Source organism: Engystomops pustulosus, chromosome 6 (assembly GCF_040894005.1).
Source record: "Engystomops pustulosus chromosome 6, aEngPut4.maternal, whole genome shotgun sequence".
NCBI lineage: Eukaryota > Metazoa > Chordata > Amphibia > Anura > Leptodactylidae > Engystomops > Engystomops pustulosus.
Genome location: NC_092416.1, coordinates 44828845 through 44856120, shown reverse-complemented (window position 1 = coordinate 44856120; position 27276 = coordinate 44828845). Strand labels below are relative to the sequence as shown.

General features: G+C 41.1%; 1 protein-coding gene across 1 annotated transcript in view; it reads left to right on the top strand.

The window, feature by feature from the left end:
- Positions 1-26309, top strand: part of LOC140134997 (tyrosine-protein phosphatase non-receptor type 11-like) — a 70738-nt gene extending 44429 nt beyond the window's left edge. The window contains exons 3-16 of the mRNA XM_072155887.1: positions 2796-2990; positions 12056-12248; positions 12363-12482; positions 12585-12698; positions 14269-14365; positions 15362-15441; positions 15852-16007; positions 17338-17469; positions 20169-20323; positions 20419-20486; positions 21456-21607; positions 25097-25197; positions 25307-25427; positions 25962-26309. Of these exons, the coding sequence (XP_072011988.1) occupies positions 2796-2990; positions 12056-12248; positions 12363-12482; positions 12585-12698; positions 14269-14365; positions 15362-15441; positions 15852-16007; positions 17338-17469; positions 20169-20323; positions 20419-20486; positions 21456-21607; positions 25097-25197; positions 25307-25391 (1648 nt within the window). The 3' untranslated portion in view covers positions 25392-25427; positions 25962-26309. The remainder of the gene's footprint in view (positions 1-2795; positions 2991-12055; positions 12249-12362; positions 12483-12584; positions 12699-14268; positions 14366-15361; positions 15442-15851; positions 16008-17337; positions 17470-20168; positions 20324-20418; positions 20487-21455; positions 21608-25096; positions 25198-25306; positions 25428-25961) is intronic.
- The last annotated feature ends 967 nt before the right edge of the window (positions 26310-27276 follow it).

Genomic DNA, 27276 nt, shown 5'->3' with positions numbered 1-27276 from the left:
GCACTTGGTTTGATTGTCCTGGTGCAGTTCCTCCAATGCCAGTCTCAGAATAGTCAGAGAAGCTTGTCGCCATCTTACAGAAATAAAGCTGAGTACATTTTTGCTTTCGTAGACCTGTTTTTGGATGGACCAGTGTCGCAGACTACCACGTGTAGAGTAGCTTGATTGGATTCTGGCAATTTTACAGAAGTTAGGACGGGGACACGAGGTAACTGCACTAAAAGGATCATAAATGGACTAAAACGTTTGGTGATTTCAATTCAAATCTGAGAAGCTGGTGAACATTTTAGAGGGCTAAAAAAAACGGAGGAACGTCCAATAAATGAGAAAAAGAGGCATCAAATTATTTAAACTAATACATTATGTATTCTATTATAATTATGAACTATTTGGGTCTTGTAAGACTGCATACTGCAGTTTCAGTGTCTAGTCATCTCCAGAAAAAGTAAAGCTCTGGATCTCTTTGACTTGTGGCAGATCCAGATTTATAATATTGATTGAGAATACAGACATATTACAGTTTTAGACCAATCTATTATACTGTCTTTTACTGTTATTCATTGTACATTTTTGAAAATGAAATAAAAATTGCTGTCCGGCCTAGTGGGGCAGGTTCATCAAGAAATGGTCACAAAGCTGTAACTTTTAAGAAAAAAAATTTCTTTAATTACAGACATTACAAAATTTTTTCAGGAAGACCAGATTTAGAAGACTGTTCACACTTTATAATTACAGTTTGGCCAATAAAGTGCAAATGGACAGTAATTGTGCCTGTGTTTTTATATCCTTTTGTGTCATGTTGTACCTGTGTTTTTGGTGCCTATGACTTGTGTATGGGCTAAAAATATTTTTCAGTCTACAGTATTCTGTATACATTAAACTTGGGTTAAGCTCGTGTTCTGAAGGGTTTCCTTGAAAACCTTTGGGCAGCCTGTTCTGGCTCCTCGTTCCAGCAGCATGTCGATGTTCTGGACTCCAACACTGTCAATCAGTGGCCTCCTGGGAACAATGGATCTTACTTGTTACGTAGTCCACTACAGAGCAGGAGAAGTACAGTTTCTATATCATTGCTCACTCTGGCTCAAACCCAAGTTTTTGCAGGATTTCTGGAACACCCCTTTATGTCAAACATCCGTTTTTTGCTGGTACGTCGTTAACAGATCAATTGTTTTCATTTGATTCTTTTTGAGTAATGGAAACTGAAGCTATGTTTTGCATCATGTCAGCATTTTGCAGTTACTCTTGGGCACCTGCCTAAAGGCAGTTTTCACTTTTTTCTTTTTCTAAGTTGACTTCAAAGGAAAACTGCAGTATGTTATAGAGCAGGGGGATCTATGCCAGTTGATGTAAAGATTTTGCAGGGAAGGGGGGGGGACCTTTCAGTCATTGCTATTTCTGTACATAAAGGTTGTCAATGACTGATGTCCATCTCCTTGACTGCTCAACATAGACCAGTAATGTACCGTAAATTAAAAGATAATGTTCTATTACCGGTAAATCTTTGCCCTCAGACTGTGTATCAATTATCTCAGCTCCTCTTGCTATATAAAATGCTACCTGATCAGGTCAGTCAAAAAACTACAACTTTCTGAGTTTGAACAAAATCCAAAATTGAACATGAAACATGGTCACTACTGCAGTAGGTTATTGGGCATAGCAGTCTCATGTCCACATTGGAAGTCCTTGTTATAGTAAGTGCAGAATCCAGATGCTGTTTTTAGTCATTTATTTTGCCTGGGGTTGTCCCATGAAACACGGCTCCCTTAATCTTGGGGAGTAGCGAGGGGTCCGATGGAGGTACTTGGGGCCCCTCATTCTCGTGATCTGTGGGGGTCTCATCGCTGAGACCCCCACCAGTCGGCACATCCTGTGGATAGGGCTTAACTTGTTTCATGCGTAAACCCCTTTTAAGAACGTTTAAAACTTCTTTTTTTTTTTTTTTTTTTTTTTTTCCTCTAACAAAGGAATTAAAAATGTATGTAATGAGGAATGGAGGTATATTGGGATTTCGGAGTGAAACCTAAGTCTCCTATTCCGCCAAAAGCAAAAACCGTGATGTTGAAACGGACATAATTCACCAATAATATAGATTTTTTTTTTTTTTTTTCATCAAGTCTACTGATATCCTGCTATCTGTTACTATTGTGGTCACCTTTACTATGCGTCATTGATGGCCTCACACCCTTTTTCTTCTGTTTATTCTTGCTGGTCAGACAATTAGTAGATAAACATATGAAATATTAATGGAAGGCGTAGTCTACAAGCTGCCGGCTAACAAACGCCACCGTTTTAGCAGTCTATTTCTGTAGTTTTTATGTTTGTCTCTAAACTGCTGTACAATGTGTTCTTGCGTATAAAAATATAGTACTTTTTATGAATAATTAGCATCATGTAATGTGTACTGATCCAGTCCAGAGGTGTATTTATAGTACTGCAGGACATCATTAGAAGCGGTCAGTAAGATTGTGTGCAGTCGATTTAAACCTGTATCCTATAAGCTAATTTTTTTATGATAGTTAGTCCTACGTCAGGGCCCTGATTTAAAGCTGAGTGTGATTTCAGCTCTGAAGCCTGCAGAATTGTGAATGCAGCTCTAAAATATAATAATATAGACTGTAGCCACGTAAAAAAAATATACAATGGCACAATATAGTGTATCCTGTTGATGCATTATGGCTTCTTTAGAGTATTGTAGTATGCACAATTTCTATTGCAGTTTATGTACGGTACTTATGTTTGTCTACGGCTTTAGTTTATAGTCCCAATTCTAATGAAGGATGAATTGATTTTTGCAGGAGGCATGATGAAGTTACACACATCAAAATCCAGAACACGGGAGATTTCTATGACTTGTATGGCGGAGAGACGTTTGCCACATTGGCCGAGCTGGTGCAATATTACACGGAGCAGCAGGGTCTTCTGCGGGAGAAGAACGGAGATGTGATTGAGCTCAAGTACCCGCTGAACTCCCAAGATCCCACATCAGAGAGGTGAGTGGCTGCACATGTCCCGAATCCTCTTTGCTGCCACACTGCTGCCATCTGTTGGGCATCACTGGTATTTGAAGTCTGAACGAAAGACGGCTGTGAGAGCTGAGTCCTGATTTGTGCTCCTACTGGGGGCTTCTTGTACGGCAGGGGGAATTTTGGTTATGGTGTGACAAGTAGCGCAACCTTTAACTTTTTTAGATAACCTCAATAATTAAACCTTTTCAGCCTGTATTTGTGATCCTTTTACTTTTGGCCTTTTTATATACTGTTGTCCAAAATTGTACATAAAAGGCTCATTTATGAAGGGTCGCGCTGCTAACTTTTGTTGGACTGGTCACCTTTTTCTGGGATTAGATGCACAGGAATTTAAGTGTCTGATGGGATTTTAGCGCACGCAATCCTTTCGTGGCGCAGTGGCTTCCATGCAACACAATTGGGGGGCGTGCCGTCTGACTGTTTCGGACTGCGCGCGGGATTTAACTTTCAAATTTTGTCGCAAACCCAAGCACTTACTTGCACCACTAAAAAGATGGTGAACTCTGTCGTTCCTGAGCCGGGAAGCGACACATGCAGGATATCTGTGTACAATCTCAGTGAATCGTGGCACAGTGCTTTATCGTTGGACAATGCACTTTCGGTGAACTCCAGTGGCACTGTAAGTAAACGTGCCCTAATATTCTATCTGTTGCTTCAGTGATTTGGGCAATAGTCCTTATCTTGACCATCTACACGCCTCTCGATACATCCATAATTATGCTTTGCCTTGACAGTAGCTGCCAAAAATAGATGTTCTAGTAATGATGAACCTCTGTTTTCTATCACAAAGCCAATTGCAAACCCAAACACAGATTTTTACCCTAGACCCAGCAGTCCTCAGGTTCTCAAGTTGAATTTGTATTAGTCGGAATAGGTATACTTGGTAAGTGTAACCGCAGCCAAATTATTTTTAGTTTTCTCTGACTATTGGATTGTAAAAAGTTTGATTTGAAAAGGGAACAATGATGGACGATAAAGCTTCATTGCAGACATTTTGCAGTTGACCCTAGCGGTTTTGGACTAAAGTTTAATAAATTCCCTGCTTCCAAAGAGCTTCCACAAAGGTCACAATGGGCACAGAGGTATGTTTTTAGCTAGGAGTAGTTTGTAAGTTGAGGACTGCCTGTACCAACAGTACAGTATCAAATATTTTAGAATAATCTAGAACGACAACATCCAAAACCCCCATCACGTCCATCCCAGAATGTGTCTCCTCATAGGAGCTGATCAGGTTAGGGCTCATTCACACAAACGCAATGGGGACCGTTATGTGTCAAATTTCCATTTTTTTTTTTTTTTTTTTTCACAATTAAACGAAACCAAACTTTACAATGTGTGACGAGAAAACATTATCACAATTACCTGGAGCATTTGATGGTTAAGATTTATGGTGACATTGGGCAGATTTAATTAAGGGGTTAAAATTTGTATAATATGAAAATTGGGGTATGTAAAATCCTCACCTCTCCTCCCCTTAAAAACAGGGTAATTTTCCCCTTTTTAATTGACCTTTTCAAGCAACTTTTACACTAAAATTCTTTTTTAATTGACTTTTATTTGTTCTGGTGCCCAATCTTTTATCTTCCTGAGGTATTTAACGTCTACAGAATTTAGGTTCTATTTAAAAATGTCCCGTCTACATCAAGAATTAAGAAAAAAAAGGTTTTTTTTTTGTTTTTTTTTTTATAGTCCCTTTATGACTATTTTGTTGTCATTATTCCATACAAGACCCAACATTTGTACTTTTTATATTTTTTATATTGTGTGGGGGCACTAGAACCAATATTTGTAGGATATTCTCATATTAAATATTGACCTGTCCACTTCTGGAACCCAGATGCATCTAAAAAATGGGGTTCACCTGACTATTTTTGCCTTGCAGAACATACAACAGTATGAAAGTAAAAAGTCACAATTTTGGGCACATCACAATTAAATGGGTATTTGTATCGAACAAAGGCAGTTTCTAGAGTCTTCGGATACAACATTTAATATTTTTTACATGTCCGTTTTTTTTTTTTTCTCCCCTCGACCCTTCCCACAGTGTAGGTTTCCAATTTTGTGATACTTTTGCGTTCACCGTTGATGATTTTTGCCGTGCCTGAACGCTCCAGCCCGTACGTGTATGAATTGTGCCGGGGGCATTTTCAATTACTTTGCTTGTTCTATAGATATTATTTTGCGCCACTGTCTTGCTACTGGCATATATTGCGGAGTCTTCACAGGAGATTCATCCATCACGGCCTAACCGTTTCCTTCTTCGGTATTGTTTTCACGCTTCGGGTTGAATAAATAATGTTACACGACTCGCATGAAAGTCTATAAAATAAACTGCATTATTGATTCTAAAGTGGTGGTTACCGTTTGTGTGAGAAAGGGGGTGACAAAAAGGTGACAATCAATAGTCTATAATTTTTTTTTTTCCCAGAGTAAACATTTTACTTAATGCGTTTCTGAGTGCTTTCTGGAGTTTGGATGGAAATAATGTAAATGTGCAAGAGAATAAAGGAGCCTTTAATTTCATGAGACTAAATATTGAACCATTTCAGGCAACATACTGTATTTCTGGCACATCATTTTTCTGCTCTCCCTATGTAGTAATATAAAAGCTGTCCACAACCACTTTTCCCCGACGTACACAAGTTTAGCACTTTAGAATTTTTTTTGTATTCGTAGATCAATTGTTAACCCTTTGTTGCCCAGTTTTTGGCTTTTATAACATATGGTAGAAATGTATTGAGCTCAGCAGATACTTCAATTTAAAGGGAACTTAAATTGCAGCAGGGAATTATTTTCCTACCATGCCCCTAACTAAGCTTTCTGATGCTGAAAAGTCAGCTGCTTAAAGCTTTATGCAATTTTACCTTTTAAAGTGTAAATTAACTTTTCTGCCAAATTAAATAAATCAATAGTGTAATGATGGTAAACTTTGTCATTTACATTTTTAAAGATGGATGTTTCAGCGTCCTGCCCCCCCCCCCCCCTTCTTTTTGCTGTTTAGTGTATAAATTCTCTCCCATAGTCACACTGCCGGCTGATGGATAAGCCATTAGAAACATTATCAACTTCTACTTAACGCTTTACAAAGTCACCTGGTGACTTCAGAGCTAAATTATATAGTAAAATATTCTCTAGTTATGCGTAGAGTTTATATTTCACCTCAATTTGCTGTGTGCAGGTTTGAGAAGATGGAAATGCTGCTCACTGAAGGAGAAGAAAGGAGCAAAGAAACCCTTTTTCTTTGTAAAATATATTACACACTTTATATTTAAAAATGGTAAAATACAGGTGATAATAGTAAACTATCCATGTGCCGGGGTGAGGGACTGCTTCAGCTACTCTTTCAAGATTTAGCTGGATGGTTGGGGCATCAGATGACAAGGAACGTTAAAAGGGGGGCGCATTGTAACAGAGGCCAACAGAAAAGGCATTTGAGTGGGTTTGCCAACAAAGGAGGGGAGAATAAAAGCGGGCCGGGCTACATAAAGGCATCATAGTGAGCGCATATTAGTGAAGGTCACCACATGTATAGTGAGTGAAAGACAGGCAAGGATTTATTTAGTTGCTTTTTGTTAGTTTTTCTTTGTTGGTATCTTTTAAGTCAGCTAAAATCTATTAAAAGTTGACATGATTTAGAGAGTGGATAAAGATTCGAACCAAGCAAAGGTGATCCCGATTTAACAAGTGAATCTCACAGGGGGTATACAGTTTATACTGTGTAAGCACACGGAAGTTAGGGTAAAGAGGCGTGTCTTATGACATAACAAACCTTAAAAATCTACCCTCAAAATAGAGCATCGTAAACCAGGGGCAGTTACTAATTGATCTAGTCTCTGTGACGGTGTTAATCTTTGCCATTCATGGCCACCTATCTTCTAAAATCATCTCTTAAAATTATTATAATGAACCACAAAGGCTATGGATGTTCTAACAGAGCCCCTCTGTTCTGCAGATTAATAGGCTGTTACATTCTGAAGGAGCACTCCCCCTCCCCCCTGTTCTCACTGCTGCTGAGATTACAGGAAGTGCAGGGGGAAAGGGGAGACAGAGACCTTCTGCTGCACAATGTAACATTGTGAAGCCATAAAACTGAGGGCTTCTGTAACATGATCCTAGCCCTTCAGGCTCATTAGCATAATTTTAAGAGTTTACTGTAGAAGGAAGGGGGGAGTATTCCCCCCCCCCCCCCCTCTTCAAGAGATTGCAAAACAAACAATTTTTTTATCCAGGTGATCAACTGCAAAGGTTTTACTTTTAGGTCAAGTTGCCCTTGGACAAAAGGGCAATAAAAAAAACTGCTTCTCTCTGTGCTATTTTGGTTCAAGCCTTGAATGTATCGACATTTTGTTACCTTATTATAAAAAAAACATGAACAGGAAATGTTTTTAGCCTCTGAATAATCTGCATAAAAATGTTTCCATTTATCAACGGGAAGCGGAGATTAAGGATTTAAAGGATATAGGAAAGATGCATAGTGCAGAACTTATCAATAGACAATGAAAAACCTTATTTCCATAAAGCTAGAAATCCTCTATTTTATGCACCGTTTTATTTTTGTGGTGTTATCCCCTTTAAATGATTCTTTTCTTAGTTTCTGTATTGTTGCTTAGCAAACCATAAACACATTCTGCGGGATTTTGGGAGGCTTAGGATGTCTTTCCGTCTATCCTCGTATGTGATCAAATTACATACCAGACTGTAGTTGAAAGCGGTCGGGTCTGAAAATGCTCAGATTTCTACTTCTATAAAGTGGGACATCTGACAACTTCCTCTTCTGGATTATTTATAGGGTTGTGTCATGATGGTGCCGAGAGAAGCTGGATGATTAAAATAGGATTTCACTGGCTGCAAAGGATCAAAACTGCTTGTCGTAGGCTTCCTATAGCTACTCTTTACAGTCCTATAAGGGCAATGCATAGTGTGTAGTACAGGGTTAGGTTGAAGGGGTTTCCAGTATTTTACAGGAATTTGGGGAAAATCCAATGAGGAAGGGGGTGGGTACAAGGTAAAAACAAATGCGTAAACTGTGTAGAACAAATGAATTCTATGTGGCCCACTGAGGCCACTCGTTGGCACCAGCGGGTCCCATGACCACCGACACTTTTGGGTACTGTCGAGTTTCGGCCATGCTGGTAGGTAGGTACTAAGGATGTGGCCTGTTGGCTTAAAGGTGCAAGAATTTTTTTTCCTTTCGTATTAAATTTGCTGCAAAAAAAATCACGAATTAATGGAACGTGAAGTTTGATATTTATCCAAGGAGTTGCTCTGACTGCCATATTTGACATCTTAAAGGAATCAGCCTTTTTAGAGGTTTTTTGTTTTGTTTTTTTCTTTTAATCTACTAGGTTAATGGAACACCCCAGTCAAAGCTAATTAATTTAATAATACTTGGTGCAAGGTCGGAATGGAGGAGCATGACCCATTTTCATTTGTACAGGCAGTTCCCGGGTTACATACAAGATAGGTTCTAAAGATTGTCTCATGTGGTAAGAAGTTTCCCTGATCTTTTGGGTTGTTGAGACATCTCTTTATCCTTGGTGTGCTTGTGCTAAAGAAGAACAAAGGCATCTCATATCTCACAGGATAGAGATATACTCGCTGATTAGTGGGGCTCCCAACGGTGGGACCCCCAATAACCTTGTGAACAAATGAAGTACTACCGTCAGGGCCATAGACCATGAATAGAACATCAACCTGGCTGTCCATTCATTTGGGGTTCAAGGGACCACTTTTCTCATGATCCACGGGGGAGGGGGGTCTCAACTGTGAGGGATAAGGGATAGTATGTTGTGAATGGACAACCTCATCAATAAATCCCTGTCTGTCTATGATGGTTGGAAACAGTGTGGGACTATTCTGAGGAGTCCACCACCACATTTTCACTAAATTCACTACATGCTCCGTAGCAGCCATAGGCATTATGGTCCAAATCCCAATTTTATTTTTTATACATGGGTCTCGCTTATTATTGTAGGTTTTTATATTCACTTGGGGGTGAAAAGGGATTTATATGAAAAAAGATCACTACAGAGTTTGTTTTGGTTAATATGTTTTTTTTTTTTTTTTTTTTTTTAAATTCGAAAAAGAGGTACTGAAAAAAATAAGTCTTTCCAAAAAATGCAAGCCCTCAATACTGAAAACAAGCTTGTAAAGATGTAGGTCTGTCAGGTGTAACCTACGGCGTTAAAGGAAAACTCCAGTCACAGCTAATTTGTTGAATAATACCTTGTGCAGGGCCTGCGCACGACTCTAGGTTCTAGAACGGTACTATGGACAGCCCCTTACTTAAGGACACCCGACTTACAGACGACCCCTAGTTACAGACAGACCTCTCTGCCCCCTGTGACCTCTGATGTAGATCTCTGGATGCTTTAATTTGGTCCCAGACTGCAATGATCAGCTGTAAGGTGTCTGTAATGAAGCTTTAATGATAATCCTTGGTCCCATTAAAGAAAAAAAAAAAATTGAAAATCCAATTGTCACTGGGACAAATTTTTTGTTTGAAGCCAAAATTATACAATTCCAATTTACATACAAATTCAACTTAAGAACAAACCCAAAGAGGTTGACTCTCATATTCGCTTTATTTAATGGGTTCGGCCAGTTTACCTCACGGTTGTGTGAATTCGGCCTACATATACATTACAAAAAATATATGTGGGACGTATGTACGGCCGCAAGCTTGCAGCCGTTCATACGTCCCCTATAGACTGATATGGCCGCACAGAACAATACGGTTCTACATACATGTGGCGCCATACCACTCCATATACGGGAAAAAGATGGAACATGTGCATCTCTATGGAGAACCGAGAGGTCACCCCTCCTCCTCTCCATTGTGGTGAACTTATGCCGTCCGGCTACCGTTTGACGGCATACGTTTGTCTGAATTTAGCCTAAGTGTCGGGGGGCCGGATATTAGGTAATTTACTAATATACTTCTATTAAAAGTTCTGCACCGTTTTCTTGATATGTAAAGTGAAGCCTCCGGGTTTTTTTTTTTTACCTCATCAGCCAGACATTCCTGACCATAAAATGGCCGCAGATGGAGGGTCATGTGATCTCCCTGTCAGGACCTTATAGTATTCATGAAGATAAGATGAAGGTTCTGGCAGGGCCATTGTCCATGGACATATAGAGATCACATGACCCTCCATCTGCAGCCAATTTTATGGTCAGGAATGTCTGGCTGATAAAAGACAAGAGGCCTCGCTTTACATATCAAGAAACTGGTGCAGAACTTTTAATAGATGTATATTGGTAAATTACTTAATATCCACACTTGGACACACATTACAAAAATCATGAAGTAAAGTGGCCAATCCCTTTAACATAGTTCTAATGTTGTGTTCAGTGGAGCATTTGATGTATTTAATCCTACAAGTGGGCGGTTCATTTTCACTTACCTCGGGCGATAAAACCTGCAAATAACAGTCAACAATCCCTCTCAACCACTTTGGTAAATGGAAACGCTGCTCGTTAATCCCGGGAACGTCTCCTCAAGTGCTCTATGGATTTAGTGAGTGCTGAAACCATGCGCAGGCGAAATATGTAGCAGAGCGATTTGTTGGCCGCTCTTTCTTCACTTCTGCCGGTTTGATTTTTCTGTTACAATAGACACTTCCCTGTAAAAGCAGCGTGGGTTTAATCCACTAGCCAGTTTTGGCAACCTCAGGGAATTTTATATAAACAGCCTTAATAGATTTTTGTGGTGTGTGTTTTTTTTTTTTTTTTTTTTTTCTATGTTGGATTTAATTAATTTGCAGCACATTACTTAATGGAATTGAAAGGATCCGGCAAAATGAAGGCCGGTTAAACAATTTATCTGGATGCGAAACATTTTCTATTGAAAATGTAGCACTAAGCTTTGTTATTTACTGCGGGGGATGTTAGTCATGTGTTTTCCGGGCTTTGTAGATGCAGAATTGATTAATAAAAGTGCACTTTAAGTACATTTCTTTCAACTGCATAAATACACTTCAAAGTAGCACTCCCACAAAAATATTTGTTCTCTGGCCCGTCCATAAATTTGGAGTGAAGGAGATCCTTTTTCTAATGTCGCTCCCTTCTGTCCTCAACTGCAACTGTATTGCCACAGATTCCTGGAATTCTGACAAACTATAAAATCTACATAACACTGAAATACGCCCACTGCTAATGGCAAAATTCTTGGTCAATACAATGTAATGGAGGCAAATTCTAACAATCCTGTGGTGACATCACTTCAGTTCCAGTCAAGTCCCGAGAACCGAAACGTCTGTATGGCTTGTCTGAGGCTTGCCGTTGAACAACTTATTTAGATCTGCAATGTTTTGGATGAAACTGGAATTGTGATCTGGAATCAAAAATCCATCAGGTTTAGATTTTCTGGGATGTTCATGGTGGGGTCATGCAAGGTCATTTTGCAACCCCATAGTTATTGGATGCAATGCCGGAGTCTTCATGTCATGTGACAAGTCACTTTGTAGCTCTATCCTCGGAAGGGTAAATTGGACCAGTGAATTCTTGACCAGATCAGTCTTTTCCATTTTTGAATCTAAAGTCTTCAGAAAACTTCTTTTATGAAGCACTGTTTGGCAAGCCACCTAATTAAAGGGAAGCGGTCACCAGATTTTTCACTAATTAACCTCATAACCGCTTTGGCAATAGGTTCTCATAGAACTTCTATTTGTAGCTAAAAAATGCAGACTTTCTATCCCAAAATCATTTTTGTAAACCTACCGGTTACCTTGCCAGAGGGAGCAGCGGGTCATAAGAATTATTTGGTCGAGTCCCCCCTACCTTTGAGGAGCTGTGCATGTGCAGGGAGGTGGTGGAGGACATGAACTCAATGCATATGACTGATGCCAGGCTGTGGGTGCACAGGTACGAGAATTCAACGGTGCCAGACAATGGCGTCTGCTGAAGTAGGGGGGAATGAGGAGATGTTTGGGGGAAGTCGCACAGAGGCTCGGCCGAATACGCTACTCTTATATTTCTTCTAAATCCTAAAAACTATACAACATTTTTTTTTTTTTCCAACTTCATAGATGGTACCATGGACATCTCTCTGGAAGAGAAGCAGAGAAACTTCTACTGGAAAAGGGAAAGCCTGGAAGTTTTCTAGTGCGGGAAAGTCAGAGCAAGCCTGGGGACTTTGTGCTGTCCGTCTTAACAAGCGAGGAGAAGCTAGAGAATGGAGAACGTAAATCACGCGTCACACATGTTATGATTCGCTTCCAGGTAACAAGATGCCAAAGATGCCACAAACCTTTTTCTACACAAATTGTGGTCATTAAAAGAATCTGAATTTTACATAGATTTATTGATTCAGCTTGATCTGACTCCACATTTCAGCCGGATGGTAAATATGATGTAGGAGGAGGAGAGCGCTTTGATACATTGACTGACCTGTTGGAGCACTACAAGAAGAACCCTATGGTAGAGAAGTCGGGAGCTGTGGTACATCTTAAGCAGGTAAAGGAGATATCCAAGCTTTCTTTTTTTAGAGTGTTTGTTTTTTTTTTTTTTTTTTTGGTACATAAACAAGCTTTTCTGAACACCATTTTTTTTTTCCAGCCATTTAATGCGACGCGGATCAACGCAGCTAACATTGAGTCAAGAGTACGAGAGCTGAACAAAATGGCTGACAACACAGAGAAGGCCAAGCAAGGGTTCTGGGAGGAATTTGAGGTAATTCAGTACAACTTGTGCATTATTATACAACATTGATTATGTAATTATATGTAATGGTAATGTACAACATTGACGTGCCACCTTTTTAAAGCTCTTCTCCATAATAATCTGTGAAGTTGAGTCCCAGACATTTTTGACAGTCTAATAAGATATGTAACTTGTACCATCTGAGACTGGTATTGCAATTCAGTCTTCAGTCTTAGTCTACAAAGTGTATGGATGCATTCCTGCGAAACTGGGAATGGGATTATTTAGTCGGGTAATTTGTCGGAGTACAGGGGTTGGACCCCCATTGATCATAAATGGGCAATACTCAAGATATTGCCGCCTTTTCTGAAGTACAAGAAAATTCTTTCTATTCTTCAAAGGGGTTTGCCCAAGAAAGAACATTCTCAAATTTGAATCCCCTTGTGATAACACAATAAAGATTAATTTTTAACTCTTTACTTTACAATTTTACTCACTTTACACAGTTTTATTGCTGTTTTGGCTACTGTCACTCAGTGATGGTCAGTGCAAAATTCCAGAGCGTGGGCGGGAACTCTCTAAGCAGACACTTCATGATCCATCTAGTCTGTGAACTGACAATGGGGCTAGATTATCAGGGTACAGGTTTATATTCACTTTTATTTAGCTTCTGAACATTATACTAGTATCTGACACATAGAAAGATGGATGAGACGGATCAGAGATTAGGTTAAGAGATCAATGAGATGCCTATTACACACAATGACCCAGTTCTCCTACCTCTCTGCTATTTCATAACACATAGATCCTGCTGTGCCTTTCTCCCAATCCCGTATAAATAACTTCTCTGCCTGCAGCTTTACACTCGCAATCCTGCCAGCAGGAAGTCAGTGTGAACTCCGTGCAGGAAGGGGAGGGGCTAGAGGCTGAGAACCAAGACAGAAATCCCAGCTTCACGGCTGTCAGACAAAAAAGCAAAATTGCGTCCCGACCCCAAGAGAGAAGTTACAGGGTCGTGTCCAGGTGCAACTGAAATTGTGTACAGCAGTACTTAGAGACCAGTTGGAATTATATCTGTGAAATGCTGTATTTTTTGTTAATAACTGTTAATAAGAGAATGTGTTATATTCTCAGTAAATTTAAGAAACTTGTCTTCATGGGAATACCCCTATAGGAGCTTTACTTCTCTACACTACATTTTCATGTCCTGAAGTCAAAAGTGAAAAGTCAGTCTTATTTTATAGAAAGGTTATTATTCCTTTGGACCAGGAAACCCCCCTTTAAAATCCGCAGCTTGTAGTGTAAGAACGCAGAGCAGCAGCGACACTGAATCGACTAATTTGATGTTGAATGGAAATGAAATGTCACAGCACTATAAATATGCTGTGAAAAGTACTTGTCACATGTGGCAAATCTGCCTTGAACGCGCAAAATCTTGTGGAATTGAAGGTGCTATATATGTTATGTGGGTTGGACATACGAAATGCTGCTACAAACGTTCTTGTCAGTGTTGGGGTTGATGGGTGTAAAGGTTGCACCTTGCCTATTCATTGGTATGTGAATGTATGTATTAATTGCTCTTTTTATCTCGCCTTGACAGATGTTGCAGCAGCAAGAATGTAAACTGCTCTATCCCAGGAAAGAAGGACAGAGGCCCGAGAACAAAAGCAAAAACCGATACAAGAATATTCTGCCTTGTAAGTATGTAGTGCCTTTAGTCTAGCAATATATGCCATGCTATCGCCCTTAACCCTAATAACAGCAAAGCAAAATATACTGGTACAAATACTTTCTTTGGTCAGTAGATGGGAGCAAAGTATCATGACTGGATAGCTTAAGCAGGCATTAGTTGTCAAACCAATGGAAGTTCCAGCCGACTAGGACACTAATTGGAGCAGAATTTAGTAATGACCCTTCCTGCGGGACATTACAAGTTCTTTTCTAGTACCATACATATCATCACTTTACACTTGCTTCTGGCTTTCGATTACACACTCTGTTGTAGGGGAGCGTAACGGATATTAAATTGGTGGAAGGTCTTCCATATATTACCCGGTCCCCATAGACTTCAGTGTATGGAATTTTACCTTTCATTGCAAAAAAGACATGCCCCCCGGCACAATCTTTTCCATTATCTAGTAACTGAAAGGAGATTGGAATCTGACACACACAGGTATGAACTTAACCTAGAATACATATAACATTTCATTCTTTGTTATTCTTGTAATATAAAAACTAAACCATAACTAAGTGGTTTTCATTATTTTTTTTAAAGAAAACACATTTTTGAGATTAACATTTAAACATAGAAATGCATGCGAAAAAAAAAAAAACCCTTTTTCTTTTTCACGAGAACGGTTTCATCCCCCTCCTCTTCATTGACCGATGTTTGACTGCGCGTCAAATTCCTGAAGCAGGATCCTCCCCCTTCTCAATCTGCATTTTGACAAAGATTTAAGCACCGCCCCCTTAGTCTGTCACCAGCCTAACATGGCACAAATCGGCAAAGTATTAACTCTTGCATCAAGAGTCAAACGGGCTTCTAGACCATTTGACAGAAGGAAACATATAGGAGATCTTGAGCGTTTCTACCACTACTACTACTTAGTGTTTTATTTGTGTTGCCTGTTAACCAAACTTTCACTATAAATCACAATATTTAGTTAAAAAGTTTTGCTTCATGTTTTATACAGTTGATACTACGCGAGTTGCATTAAGGGATACAGATGACAGCATTCCTGGATCCGATTACATTAATGCCAACTACATAAAGGTAACACATATTCTACATTGTTCTAGTCCTATAGGTTATGGGTAGGGCTTGATTTCTCGTGATCAGTGGCTGTCCTAGGAGAGGGATTGCCGAGGAGCGTATCCACTTAGCTGTAGATATGGGACAAGCGTTGCTAGTGATTCTGGGAAATATACAAATATGTTTTCCAGGATGGCATAAGGAAAACATTGCATCTTTTGCTACCTTGTAAGGAAGCCCCCTATAATAGTTACATAGTAATAAGAGATGCTAAACCTTTTGTGGGTGGTGGTTGGGTCTCCACACATTTAGTAGGTTTCCCTGTTGGTATATTTACCCTACATTTATTGAATTTCTATGTATATGTATGGGGTATGGTAGTTACTGTGTACTTTATTCCTATCGAATTTGTGTCTTGCATGTACCCATAGAGTACTCTGGATGAAACACGGGGGAACCAACCCTGTAAAGTGTATATAGCCACTCAGGGATGCCTGCAGAACACAGTGTGTGACTTCTGGTCCATGGTCTATCAGGAGAATACTCACGTTATTGTTATGACTACCAAAGAGATGGAGCGTTCAAGGGTAAGCTCAATGGGCTTGGGTAGCATTGCTAGATATATGGGAAAGTCTGGATACTGCTGATTTATGTTTTGTTTTCAGTAAATAATTCAATTATCTATAAAATAACCATGCTGGTACATCTTTTCTTAGCATTCTGTGTTGTAATATAACTATAGGAAATGTATTCATTGTTAACTGTGTGTTACCATCCTAGCTATTAATTGGACCAAATCCTGACCTTGTGTAAGGCTCTTGGCAGGGCCATTTTTGGGTAAAGTGGGGCCCTGGGCAAATCTAAAAGTGGGCCCCCAAAATAAAACTATTTTATGAACTGTCACAGTCAGTAAGAGGCTCCTTTAGCCCTGCACAGTAATAACACTTTGTAGTTACACACGGTAGTAGGTAAGTATCTGTAATATGGGAGAATTTTATAGGAGATTGATAATAGAATATAAATATGAAAGACAATAGATTTATAGATGCTTAAATATAAAGTAGATTATATATAGATGGATAGATACAGTAGAAGAGAGACAAGATTGATTGCTTGATAGATGATAGACAAAAAGCTAGATAGATAAATGGTTAGATAGATATATAGATAGGAAATAGACAATTTATAGGAGATTGATTGCTAGATAGATGATAGATATATAGACAAGATGTAGATATTGAGCATCTTCACCTGGGCATTCAACTAAGGGGTATTAAAGGAGCAATACATCCTCTCCCCTAAAAGTCCACATGCAAGGGGCCCCTTTAGGACAGGGGGCCCTGGGAAAAATGCCTAGTTTGGCACCCCCTAACGCTGGCCCTGGTTCTTGGTATTATTAGAAGTACTTGGTACTCCATGTCAAACAGCAGCTGCAAAAACAATAAGACTTTTGGGGGATATTTATAAGGGCTTGTATTTCAGTTTTTTGCAAACTGCCAGAAATTTTGATTATTTTCCCCATTTACGCCACCTTTCCACAAAGTGGGGGTGCAGGGGGATAGGGGCAGCAGCAGAGTGGGCGGCATGGGGAGTTCCTGCCTTGCATCTGTGCACACTCATTTCAAGCCAGAATGGTCGCTGGTAATAGATCAATGATACACCAGCGCAGCCACCACCTGATGTATTCGGCAGGGTGGGGTCTACATGTCCCCATTCGACCAGGTAAAGAGATAAATAAAGTTAACCACACATTTCAATCTGGTATTACCGTTTTTGTTTAGTTTTTTTTTTTAGTTTTTTTTTTTGACAAATTTAATGTGGTTGAACAAGCCCCTTAAGTTTCTAGCACATTCAAACAGTGAAAATCTTTATTGTATTAAATGCACACAATAAACGTTTGTTTCTCTGCCGTTACAGAAAAAATGTTTTTGTTACTGGCCCGATGAAAACTGTTCCAAGGACTACGGCCTCATCCGGGTTTTGAGCCTGGTCTTGCATCAAGAAAAAGATTATATCCTGCGGGAGCTACAGATGTCGCGCACAGACAGGGTAAGGCTTATAATTCTACGCTATAATTTGGGTAATGATCAAGTAATATATACCGTATATACCGGCGTATAAGACGACTTTTGAAGACAGAAAAATCTTCTGTCTTCTCTGGGGTCGTCTTATACGCCGGTAATCGTCTTATACGGCGGGTACCGGTGCATGGAGAGGGCTCACGGGCTGAGCCCTCTCCATACCCGGTAAGTCTTTGCTGCATATTGCAGCAAAGGCTTACCGGTAACACCCGCGATCGGTGCTAGCACCGATCGCGGGTGTTTGCACAGCGATGGCTGCCGGCAGCCTCAAAAAGGCATCGGGGGGAAAATACTCACCCTCCGTTGGCCCCGATGTCCGCGCTGTGCTGTCTTCCGCGCCGTCTTCTTTCTTCTGCTGGGCGCCGCCATGTCTTTCCCCGGGTCGGCGCCTAGTATGACGTCAGCAGCGGCGCGTCATACTAGGCGCCTGCCGGGGAAGATCAATGGCGGCGCCCGGCAGAAGAAAGAAGACGGCGCGGACATCGGGGGAGCATCGGGGTGAGTATATAAGTTTATTTATTTTTTTTTAATGCTGGGCTGGGCTGTATACTACTGGGGGCTGTGCTGTATACTACTGGGGGCTGTGCTGTATACTACTGTATGCGTTGGAAAAGGGGTAGTCTTATACGGCGAATATATCTTAAACTCTATATTTTAAACAGGAAAGTAGGGGGGTCGTCTTATACACCAGGTCGTCTTATACGCCGGAATATACGGTAGATCTCATCACTAGGTAGAATTCACACCTTTCTGTTATTCCACTTAAATAGTCTGCTAGGATCTGACATTGCCTCCGTAGTGGCCCCTTATGGGGGATACTTCATAAGCTTTCCAGATGCACCTTTTCTGTTTCCTAGCGCACTCTGAATCAAATCGCCAGCTCACCGGTAATCTGCAGCGTACGAACTGCCAGAGACCAAAGCAGTGTTAAAGAAAACCCCAGAAGGATCCGACGTTCAAGTGCCGAAACTCCTTCTTAAACAACTTTATTGCATGTCAGTTGAAAATCTTCAAATAACACATTAAAACGAATTTGGACAAAGCCCAAGTCATGAGCTTAGACACCGGCCCGAAACGCGTTGATCGTTTTCCTGCTAGTAAAGGGGTAAAGAAGGCGTTTCAGGACTTGAGTGCTGGATTCTTCTGGGTTTTCTTTTTTCTGTTCCCTAGTGATATAATTCTGTTTTCATTTTCACAGGAATTGGCTTCTTGTTGACCAGGGATGGAAAGTTCTCACCTGGTTAATTAATTTTTTGTTTCTTTCCACACAACATCCAACTCTGATCCCAAGAATGAAAATAAAAAAGTTTCCCTTCCCCAGCCTTAAAAATTCATCTTTCCAATTAAAGGTGTTGTCTGGAATCTGACATTTCATGCAATGTGTAGTTACCTGGGTCCTTGCTTCCGGTGCAGCCTCTGTATACAAAGGCCAACAGCTTGCATCGGCTTTGGTCTGTATTAGGCTGTACGGGGACTGTTGTAATATTCTTATATTTGTTATCCATGGCCTTCTCCCTTCTAAAATCCACTTATGTTGGGGACATGACCAGAGCCCCTCCATTCTATAGCTTCGCAGGCTGTCTCGCAGGCTATGCTGCAGCTCAGCACTTGCCCCTCTTTCTGCCTGATGTAGTCTCACAATAACATAGGAAGTGGTAGGGGGATAATGCTCCTACACAGTGTAATGGCCTGTAAAGCTGCAGCACGTAGAATCTCTTGTAACACCCATAGCAGCCCTTCTAAAATAAACTTTTAAAATTTATGCTAATGAGCAAGAAGATTGCCACAGTCACTGTGCCTGGATCTATAAGTAAGTGCCCCTGGTTTATCATGCTGGATTTTAATGGTAGATTTCCTTTAAATGGGAGCAGACCTGCACTTACAATGCTTGGCCAATGCACAGAGTATAGATCCATCTGCTTTCTCATATATATATTTTATATATTATATACGCACACAGATCTGTAAACTGTAATTTCTCTGCCACACTACGCACAATGGGTTAATAAAAGCACTAATAATCTTGAGGGAAATGTATACATACATCAAAGTCAGGCGTCACACATCCAGGATTTAATTGGCTCTATTTTTTTTTGCTTATTTTTATTTTTTTTGCCTTTTTCCAGATATATGGACACATAATGACTAGTGTTGCGCTCTGTGTTGTGACACTTCCGTCTAGTCCCACAGCTTTCTCTAGATCATGGAAAGTGACAGCTTCTCTGTAGCGGCGTTCACCCATATGTAATTGGATAATAAACACATCTTTGTCCGCTTCTCATCAGACTCCGGGCTGTCAGGCAGAGCAGAGGGCTCGCAACCTGCCGCCGACATTACATATCCCAGACGTTGTGTAATTACCAATGCTGCAGGAGGAATGGGGGGCGTTATAATGGATCCGAAGATGGTGTGTGTTCCCATTGTGTATCTGTCGCAATTCTACATTGGACATTTTGATGCCACTTCGTACCTACCCAAGCTCATTGACCTGTAGCTCCTATACACGCTGCTTACACATTAAGTTTGTTCTCCATCCCCACTCATCGCCTGATCTCGAATTTTTCTAAAATTGTTGAAATCTAAAAAGGCGACTAGTAGTTTCGGCAGCCCTCCATTCATCCTATTAAATAATGTTACTTGGTACTAACACGCTCTTCACCCTCCTAGGAGGAGCCTCCGAGACACATTTGGCACTATCAGTATCTGAGCTGGCCAGACCATGGGGTCCCAAACGAGCCAGGAGGGGTTCTGAGATTCCTAGAAAAAATTTATGCAGCGCAACAAAGTATTCCCGACTCTGGGCCTATAGTGGTGCACTGCAGGTAAAATTTTTATGATGCAGTATGAAGTCTGGATGTCATGGAATCTTTACATTAAAACTTTTTTTTTTTTTTTTTTTTGTTCCTTCCCCCTTCAGTGCTGGAATTGGGCGCACCGGTACCATCATAGTTATTGATATTCTGGTCGACATTATAAATAGACAAGGTAAATATTCAAGTTTTTGAAAACTACCATTGCTATGTAATTTTGAGAGAATTTTTGGGAAAGACGCTTCTCTGAGAAGGGGGGTATCCACTTTTGTCTCTAGGGGTGGTGACACACGTGGAGTTTTTAGGCCGTTTTTGGGCCGTTTTTAGTAGTGAGTTTTCAGATCGGCACTAACTAAAAACGGCCCCAAAGCGACCTAAAAACGCCACGTGTGTCACCACCCTTAGGGGGTGTCCCAGTCCATCTTGCCTAGAGTCACAACTGCAGTGAAAGAGTTGGTGATGCCTATGTGAGACACCTCTTGCCTGGAGCTATAGCTGCTGTGAATGGAGAGGTTGCTGCGTATGCGTGACGGTGTGACTCCACTGCATGTGTGACTCCACTGCCTGGTGGTATAGTTGCTAGGAATCTAGAGATTGCACGCATGCATGACATTTTTCCTTGGTGGAGCTATAGCTGTTGTGAAGGGAAGAGTTTGCTGTTCATGTGTGATTCTTTCCTCTCTGGTGGCTGGATGTGTGTTGGCAACTATCTCGTGTCTGGCTGTACGGCGAGTTGGCTGCACTTGCGTGACTCTTTCATCCGTAATGCTATAACTGTTGTGGCTGCGCATGTGTTGGGACTCTTAATTTTTTTTTTTTGTTTGAAACTCGCATAGAAGTAAATGTTGAGAGCCGAATGTGAGAAGTTTTCACATTGTGGCCCAGACATATTGCTGGGTCGGTAGCTGTACAGTTGGCTAGGGGCAGTTTGCCAGATTGGCTGATCAACTGCTGATCCTGCAATATTTCCGGGTCGCACACCGGAACCCCGAACCCAGAGGATTCTGCTCATCTCTAGAACCTAGAAATGAAGGGGAGGAGGGTCCATCCTGTAAATATGAGTGTCTGAGCTTGGAGCTTACCGTTTAATATTTTATACAGTATGTCAGTAATGATAGAATTATTACTTTTCTCCTCTATACAGGTTTGGACTGCGACATCGACATCCCCAAAACCATTCAGATGGTGAGGCAGCAGCGCTCGGGGATGGTGCAGACGGAGGCTCAGTATAAGTTCATTTATATGGCTGTGCAGAAACATATTGAAACCAGAAAGAAGTATCTGGAGGATGAGCAGGTGAGGGGAGGATCTCGTGTCTCCCAGCTGCGGCACATTTTTGTGCAATAAAACAAGTTTATTTGTGGCACAGATGGAAGTAAATGGCTGGTAAACCTGCGGCTTGACTTGGGCAATGGCCTGAAAACAGAGATCAGTAAATAAAATGAAGCTTTATTTGGCATTAACCTTGTAGAGGTTTTAAGGGAACTGGGCCGTTTACTGTGAGATATAGCTGCAATGTTCTCGTAAATGAGAAGTTAGACTTCTGTTTATTGGAAATGCTTCTTCCAATGTCGACACCGGGGAATGGCCATAGAAATTTGTAGTAAACGCATAAATACAAAAGGTTTTTCTTTAAACTTTTTTTTTTTTTAAATTTGCTTTATTGATGGTGTAATATTTCCTCTTTATCTTACATCCTGGATTTGTGCAATTTTTCAATAGAAGCAGCTGCAACTGTAGGAGCCTCCATTGTAGAGCCACACTTTTCCTTATTTACAAAGCTGCTCCGCTATGACGGACCTCTGGTGATTATTGTAGCACAGCGCCACCTTGTGGTCTAGAGTAGTAGGTTAAGATTTGGGAAAGCTTGTGCTTACCTGCAGGAGTTATAAATTTAAAGGGAACCTACCACCACGATTCTACCTATAAAGGTAGAACGGGTGGTAGGTGGGTGAATGGGACGTGAGGATTAGCCATTTTTGGGCTAATCCTCACGTCCCGGCTATGCTTTAGTAAACTTTATTGCTTGTATATGAAAATTTTGTTAAGCGGCTACTGGGGCGTGGAGTAGCCGGACACGAGGCTACTGGTCGCGGCTAGTCCATGCCCCAGTAGCCTCGTTCATCCGCCTGCCTTGTGATCTTCGGCGCGCAGCTGCTCGTCCGAGTACCCGGCGTTCTGCTCATGCGTAGAACGCAGGCCTACGGGTGCGCGGCCTTAGCTCAGAGGTCGGCGCTACTGCACACGCGCTGAAGATTACCTGGTAGGCGGAGGAACGAGGCTACTGGGACGTGGAGTAGCCGCGACTAGTAGCCTCATGTATGGCTACTCCACACCCCAGTAGCCGCTTAACAAAATTTGCATATACAAGCAATAAAGCTTACTAAAGCATAGCCGGGACGTGAGGATTAGCCCAAAAAGGCTATCCTCACGTCCCATTCATCCACCTACCACCCGTTCTACCTTTTTATATGTAGAATCGTGGTGGTAGGTTCCCTTTAAAGGAAATCTATCATGATAAATGGCGGATGCTTACTCATGGATCCAGGCCCCATGACTCTGGTAATCTTCTTATATTTGTTATCAGAGGACTCCATTCTACTCAAATCAACTTTTCGAATTATGCTAATAAGACTGAAGGATTCCTGGGGGCATTTCAGTCTCCCCCTCACTCTACCTGCTGTAATCTCACTGCTGCTTGCACACTGTAACAGCCTGTGAATCTCCAGAATGGAAGGACTGAAATGTTCAGTAATACAAATAAATTACTGTGCGTATATAGTGTTTAATAGATGGATATTTCTGGCAAAACATAATTACAGCCAGGGTTTTCTGTGCTTAAAGGGCACCTACCACCACGAATCTACCTATAAAGGTAGATCGGGTGGTAGGTGGATGTATGGGACGTGAGGATAGCCCTTTTTAGAGCTAATCCTCACGTCCCCGCTAGCGTAGCATAAACTTTATTGCCCTAATATGTAAATTTTATTAAGCGGCTACTGGGGCGTGGAGTAGCCGGACACGAGGCTACACGGTGCGGCTACTCCACGCCCCAGCAGCCGCTTTCCCCCGCCTACCCTGTGATCTTCGGCGCGCAGCTCCTGGCAGCTGCGCGCCCACGTCCGAGAAGCCGGAGTTCTGCGCATGCGCAGTAACTTCGGCCTCGTTCCCGAGATCGCGCATCCTCGGGCCTGCGCTCTGCATACCTATACCAGAGCGCAGGCCCGAGGATGCGCGATCTCGGGAACGAGGCCGGAGTTACTGCGCATGCGCAGAACTCCAGCTTCTCGGACGAGGGCGCGCAGCTGCCGAAGATCACAGGGTAGGCGGGCGCCGTGTAGCCTCGTGTCCGGCTACTCCACGCCCCAGTAGCCGCTTAATAAAATTTACATATTAGGGCAATAAAGTTTATGCTACGCTAGCGGGGACGTGAGGATTAGCTCTAAAAAGGGCTATCCTCACGTCCCATACATCCACCTACCACCCGATCTACCTTTATAGGTAGATTCGTGGTGGTAGGTTCCCTTTAAAGGGGTATTTCCATTACACGGTTTCCCTCACGGTTTTCTAGATCTGTTGCTGTCATTCAGTAGAAAGCTTCTGTTTACTTCCAGTGGGCATAAATCTGCCCCTTGTCACGGCTCGTTATAACATAAAGCTCTGATTACTCTCTGTGATGACTAACAAGCCGTGCACCTGTGTGACTATGGACATATTTCTATCCACTGGAAGTAAACCTAGAAGCTTTCTATAACATGACAGCAAGCAGAGATCTAGAAAACTGAAGAATTGATATAGAAAGTATATTGGAAAGTTGTTTATCTTTTTATAATACAAACAATAACATTAACTTGCTGTAATGGGAATACCCCTTTAAGTAGCCAATTTTAAGCAATTCTAGTAACCTTACATCATGGATTAAATAAGGGGTGCTCGAACTTTTTTACACTTCCTCAGAAACTGCAACCTACACATCAGACCATGACTGACACCACAGACTTTCCATCCCAGACTATGGCTGAAGATGCCAACCCCCTAGATCGGACAGTGGCCATTTTCCCTTTATTTACAGATTTGTTGGGCACATGTAACTAGTGCTGTCATTTTCATAATATGGTGGCTGATAAGTGGCATAAATTACTTTCCATCTTAAAGAAACTACAAAAATAAATTGTTAGAGTGCAAGATACCTATTTTCCAGTATCATCCCATCTCCTAACAATCCTATGATGCCTCTGCACAGAAACACATGGGCAGCTATAGACAATACTAGCTGCATGCTGGAAGGACAGTGTAATTCTCCTTCTCACTGTATTCTCCTCCAAAATCAAGAGACTGAGAAACTGTGTGACAGCAATAATAACTGATAGGAAATTGTGTGCTACCCTCCATGGATAGACTGTGTGATCCAGTTTAGGTATTTTCAACCTCTAGGTAGCCTGTATAGAAGTCTTACAAACAGATTAGGCTTTAAAGCATCAATTCTCTATGGATGTAGAAGTCTCCTGTAAAGAAGAGCTCCACTGTACCCTATTAGTCCTTCAATCCTAGCCTGTGTTTCTCTCCCCAATCTCTTCCTCCCTCAAACTGTTCTCTGCATGCTCCTTCAGCCTTTGCTTCAAGCAGTTTAACCTTTCTGACACTGAGGATACTACATGTGTGCATATTTCACTGCTGGATTCTACTACTTATTACATGCTCCTGCACTGTGAAAACTCATTGATTACATTGTATTAACATGTACTAAAATATATAGGAAAATATTATCTTTTTGTTATTTTGCAGAGGGGCAGGACAATGGAGCGTGAATATAGCAACATTCATTACCCACTTGGGGAGACGTTAAAAGCCAAAGCACCTTCAGCTGCAGCACCTAGCCAACCTAGGTAAGAATGGCCAGGGAATAGTGCTACAGTTCTTTCTCTCGGACATATACTTTATAAGTAGCTGTTACTATAATTGCTGACATACATTTTTCCTGTATTGCATTTGCAGAGTCAGCGATGATTCCTCCTGTGTTTATCAGAATCTGAATATTAGGAGCACACACAAATCAAGTACTAGTAATGCTGGCAGATAATCCATGGCGTTTCCAAATGCACTGATTTATAAATGAGTAAGAACTTCCTCTCTATAACTTCATGTCGGATGCCGGGTATTGGTGTCCTATTACCATACAATATTTCCATTTTTATGCTTCTGCTTAGTGATAATCGGTCATTGTTAAGTTTGTGTCTTGTTACTAATCCATTTCATAGAATTATGCAAATAAATAGTGGATTACTGCAATTAATACTTCCACCACTAGATGGTGCCTTAACATATTTTATAGACTCGCTTTTTAACAGCACACCAAGTGGTTAGGCATGGTATTACAAGAAAGTCATATTTTTTTTTTCCTCCATTTTTTGTAATTGTTGATGTAAATGAAACTAAGGGAGAAGTCAATCTCCCTTATAGAAAAGTTGAAATTTGGAGGGGTTCAAATATGTTTTCAACCCACTGCATGACTTGGGTGCCCTAGAGGCAAGTTTATGGACATTTGTGGCATATCCACATGTGTAATAGATCTGGGTTCCACTTTTTGTGAATGTAATATTTTTTATCTGCATGGACCATCTAATTGCATGTTCTATGACCTCTCTTGTAGGACAGTAACACTTGTCTCCATTTCACTGGCCGTGGCTTTCTGGAGTTGCCCCAAGTTCTGCAGCTTGCCCCTGCCTAGCCCCCGCGCCGGAGGTACATAAGTGTAAGAGAGACACGAGCAAGGTGTACAACATGTGAGGAAGAGCACATCCACGTAACTTATTATGACAGAACAATCTTCTTTTTTTTTTTTTTTTTTTTTCTCAGTGTTTTTCGGCAGAGTATTTATTTAAGTGCCTATGAGAAGCCACTGAGTTTTAGATATTTTTATTTGTCAGTTCTTTGTTTTACTCTTTGTTTTTTGTAAAAATGTATAATAAAATGTGGTCCTATAAGAAAATGAGACTGCTGGCCTCCTGACGTAAGAGTGAGTGTGAGCGATCTGGATTTCGAGGTAAACCAGAATCGGAAGACTTTTTCCTGTTGCCTATAAGATTGAAATTCCAGGATTTACCAGACTGAAACTAGAACTTGAACGGAGATGATCACTTTAAAGGGGTATTCTCATCTGGGTACCCACATTCAGTTTCATTAATCTGCCATATGTAAACATTTCTTCAATTAAAAAAAAATGTGCCTGTGTGAAAATAATTCACCATAAATGTAGCCATGTTGTCCCTTAGAAACGAGATGGCTTCCTCGGATACGGCCACCTCTGATGGAGTGAGTGCACAAAGAAACAAAAGTTTATTGTATATAAAATGTCCTGGAGTTACTACATGTCCCACATCCGTCCTGTGGTAATGATTGCTGAATCCTGGTGGTCCGGCAGGACTCTATAGCGCATGTCTGATCACTGCTGCCAGAGTGTGACGTGGTCATATCCGAGGAAGCTCTCTTGTTTCTAAGGGACAACATGGCGACATTTATGAGAAATTATCTTCACACAGGAACATTTTTTTAAATTAACATCCAATTGAAGAAATGTTTACATATGGCAAATGAATTTAATTAAATGTAAATGCCCAGATGGGAAAACCCCTTTAAGCTTCGATCTTGTAAATCTTGCACAGAACGAGTTTGTTGCTCGTTGAATGAAAACATGTAGGATGAAAACATGTAGTTTAGTCCTCAGCACACGACCTTTCTGTGTATATATACATCTGTATTTTGGCCGCAAATACAGGTCGTTCACCCATGCGAGGATATATAATAATAATGACACTGTATAAAATACGGTGGGCTGTCTAACTATTGGCTGGCTGGCTGCACCTCCCACTGGTTCTGGTCTCCCTAGACATACACTCACCGGCCACTTTATTAGATACACCATGCTAGTAACGGGTTGGACCTCCTTTTGCCTTCAGAACTGCCTC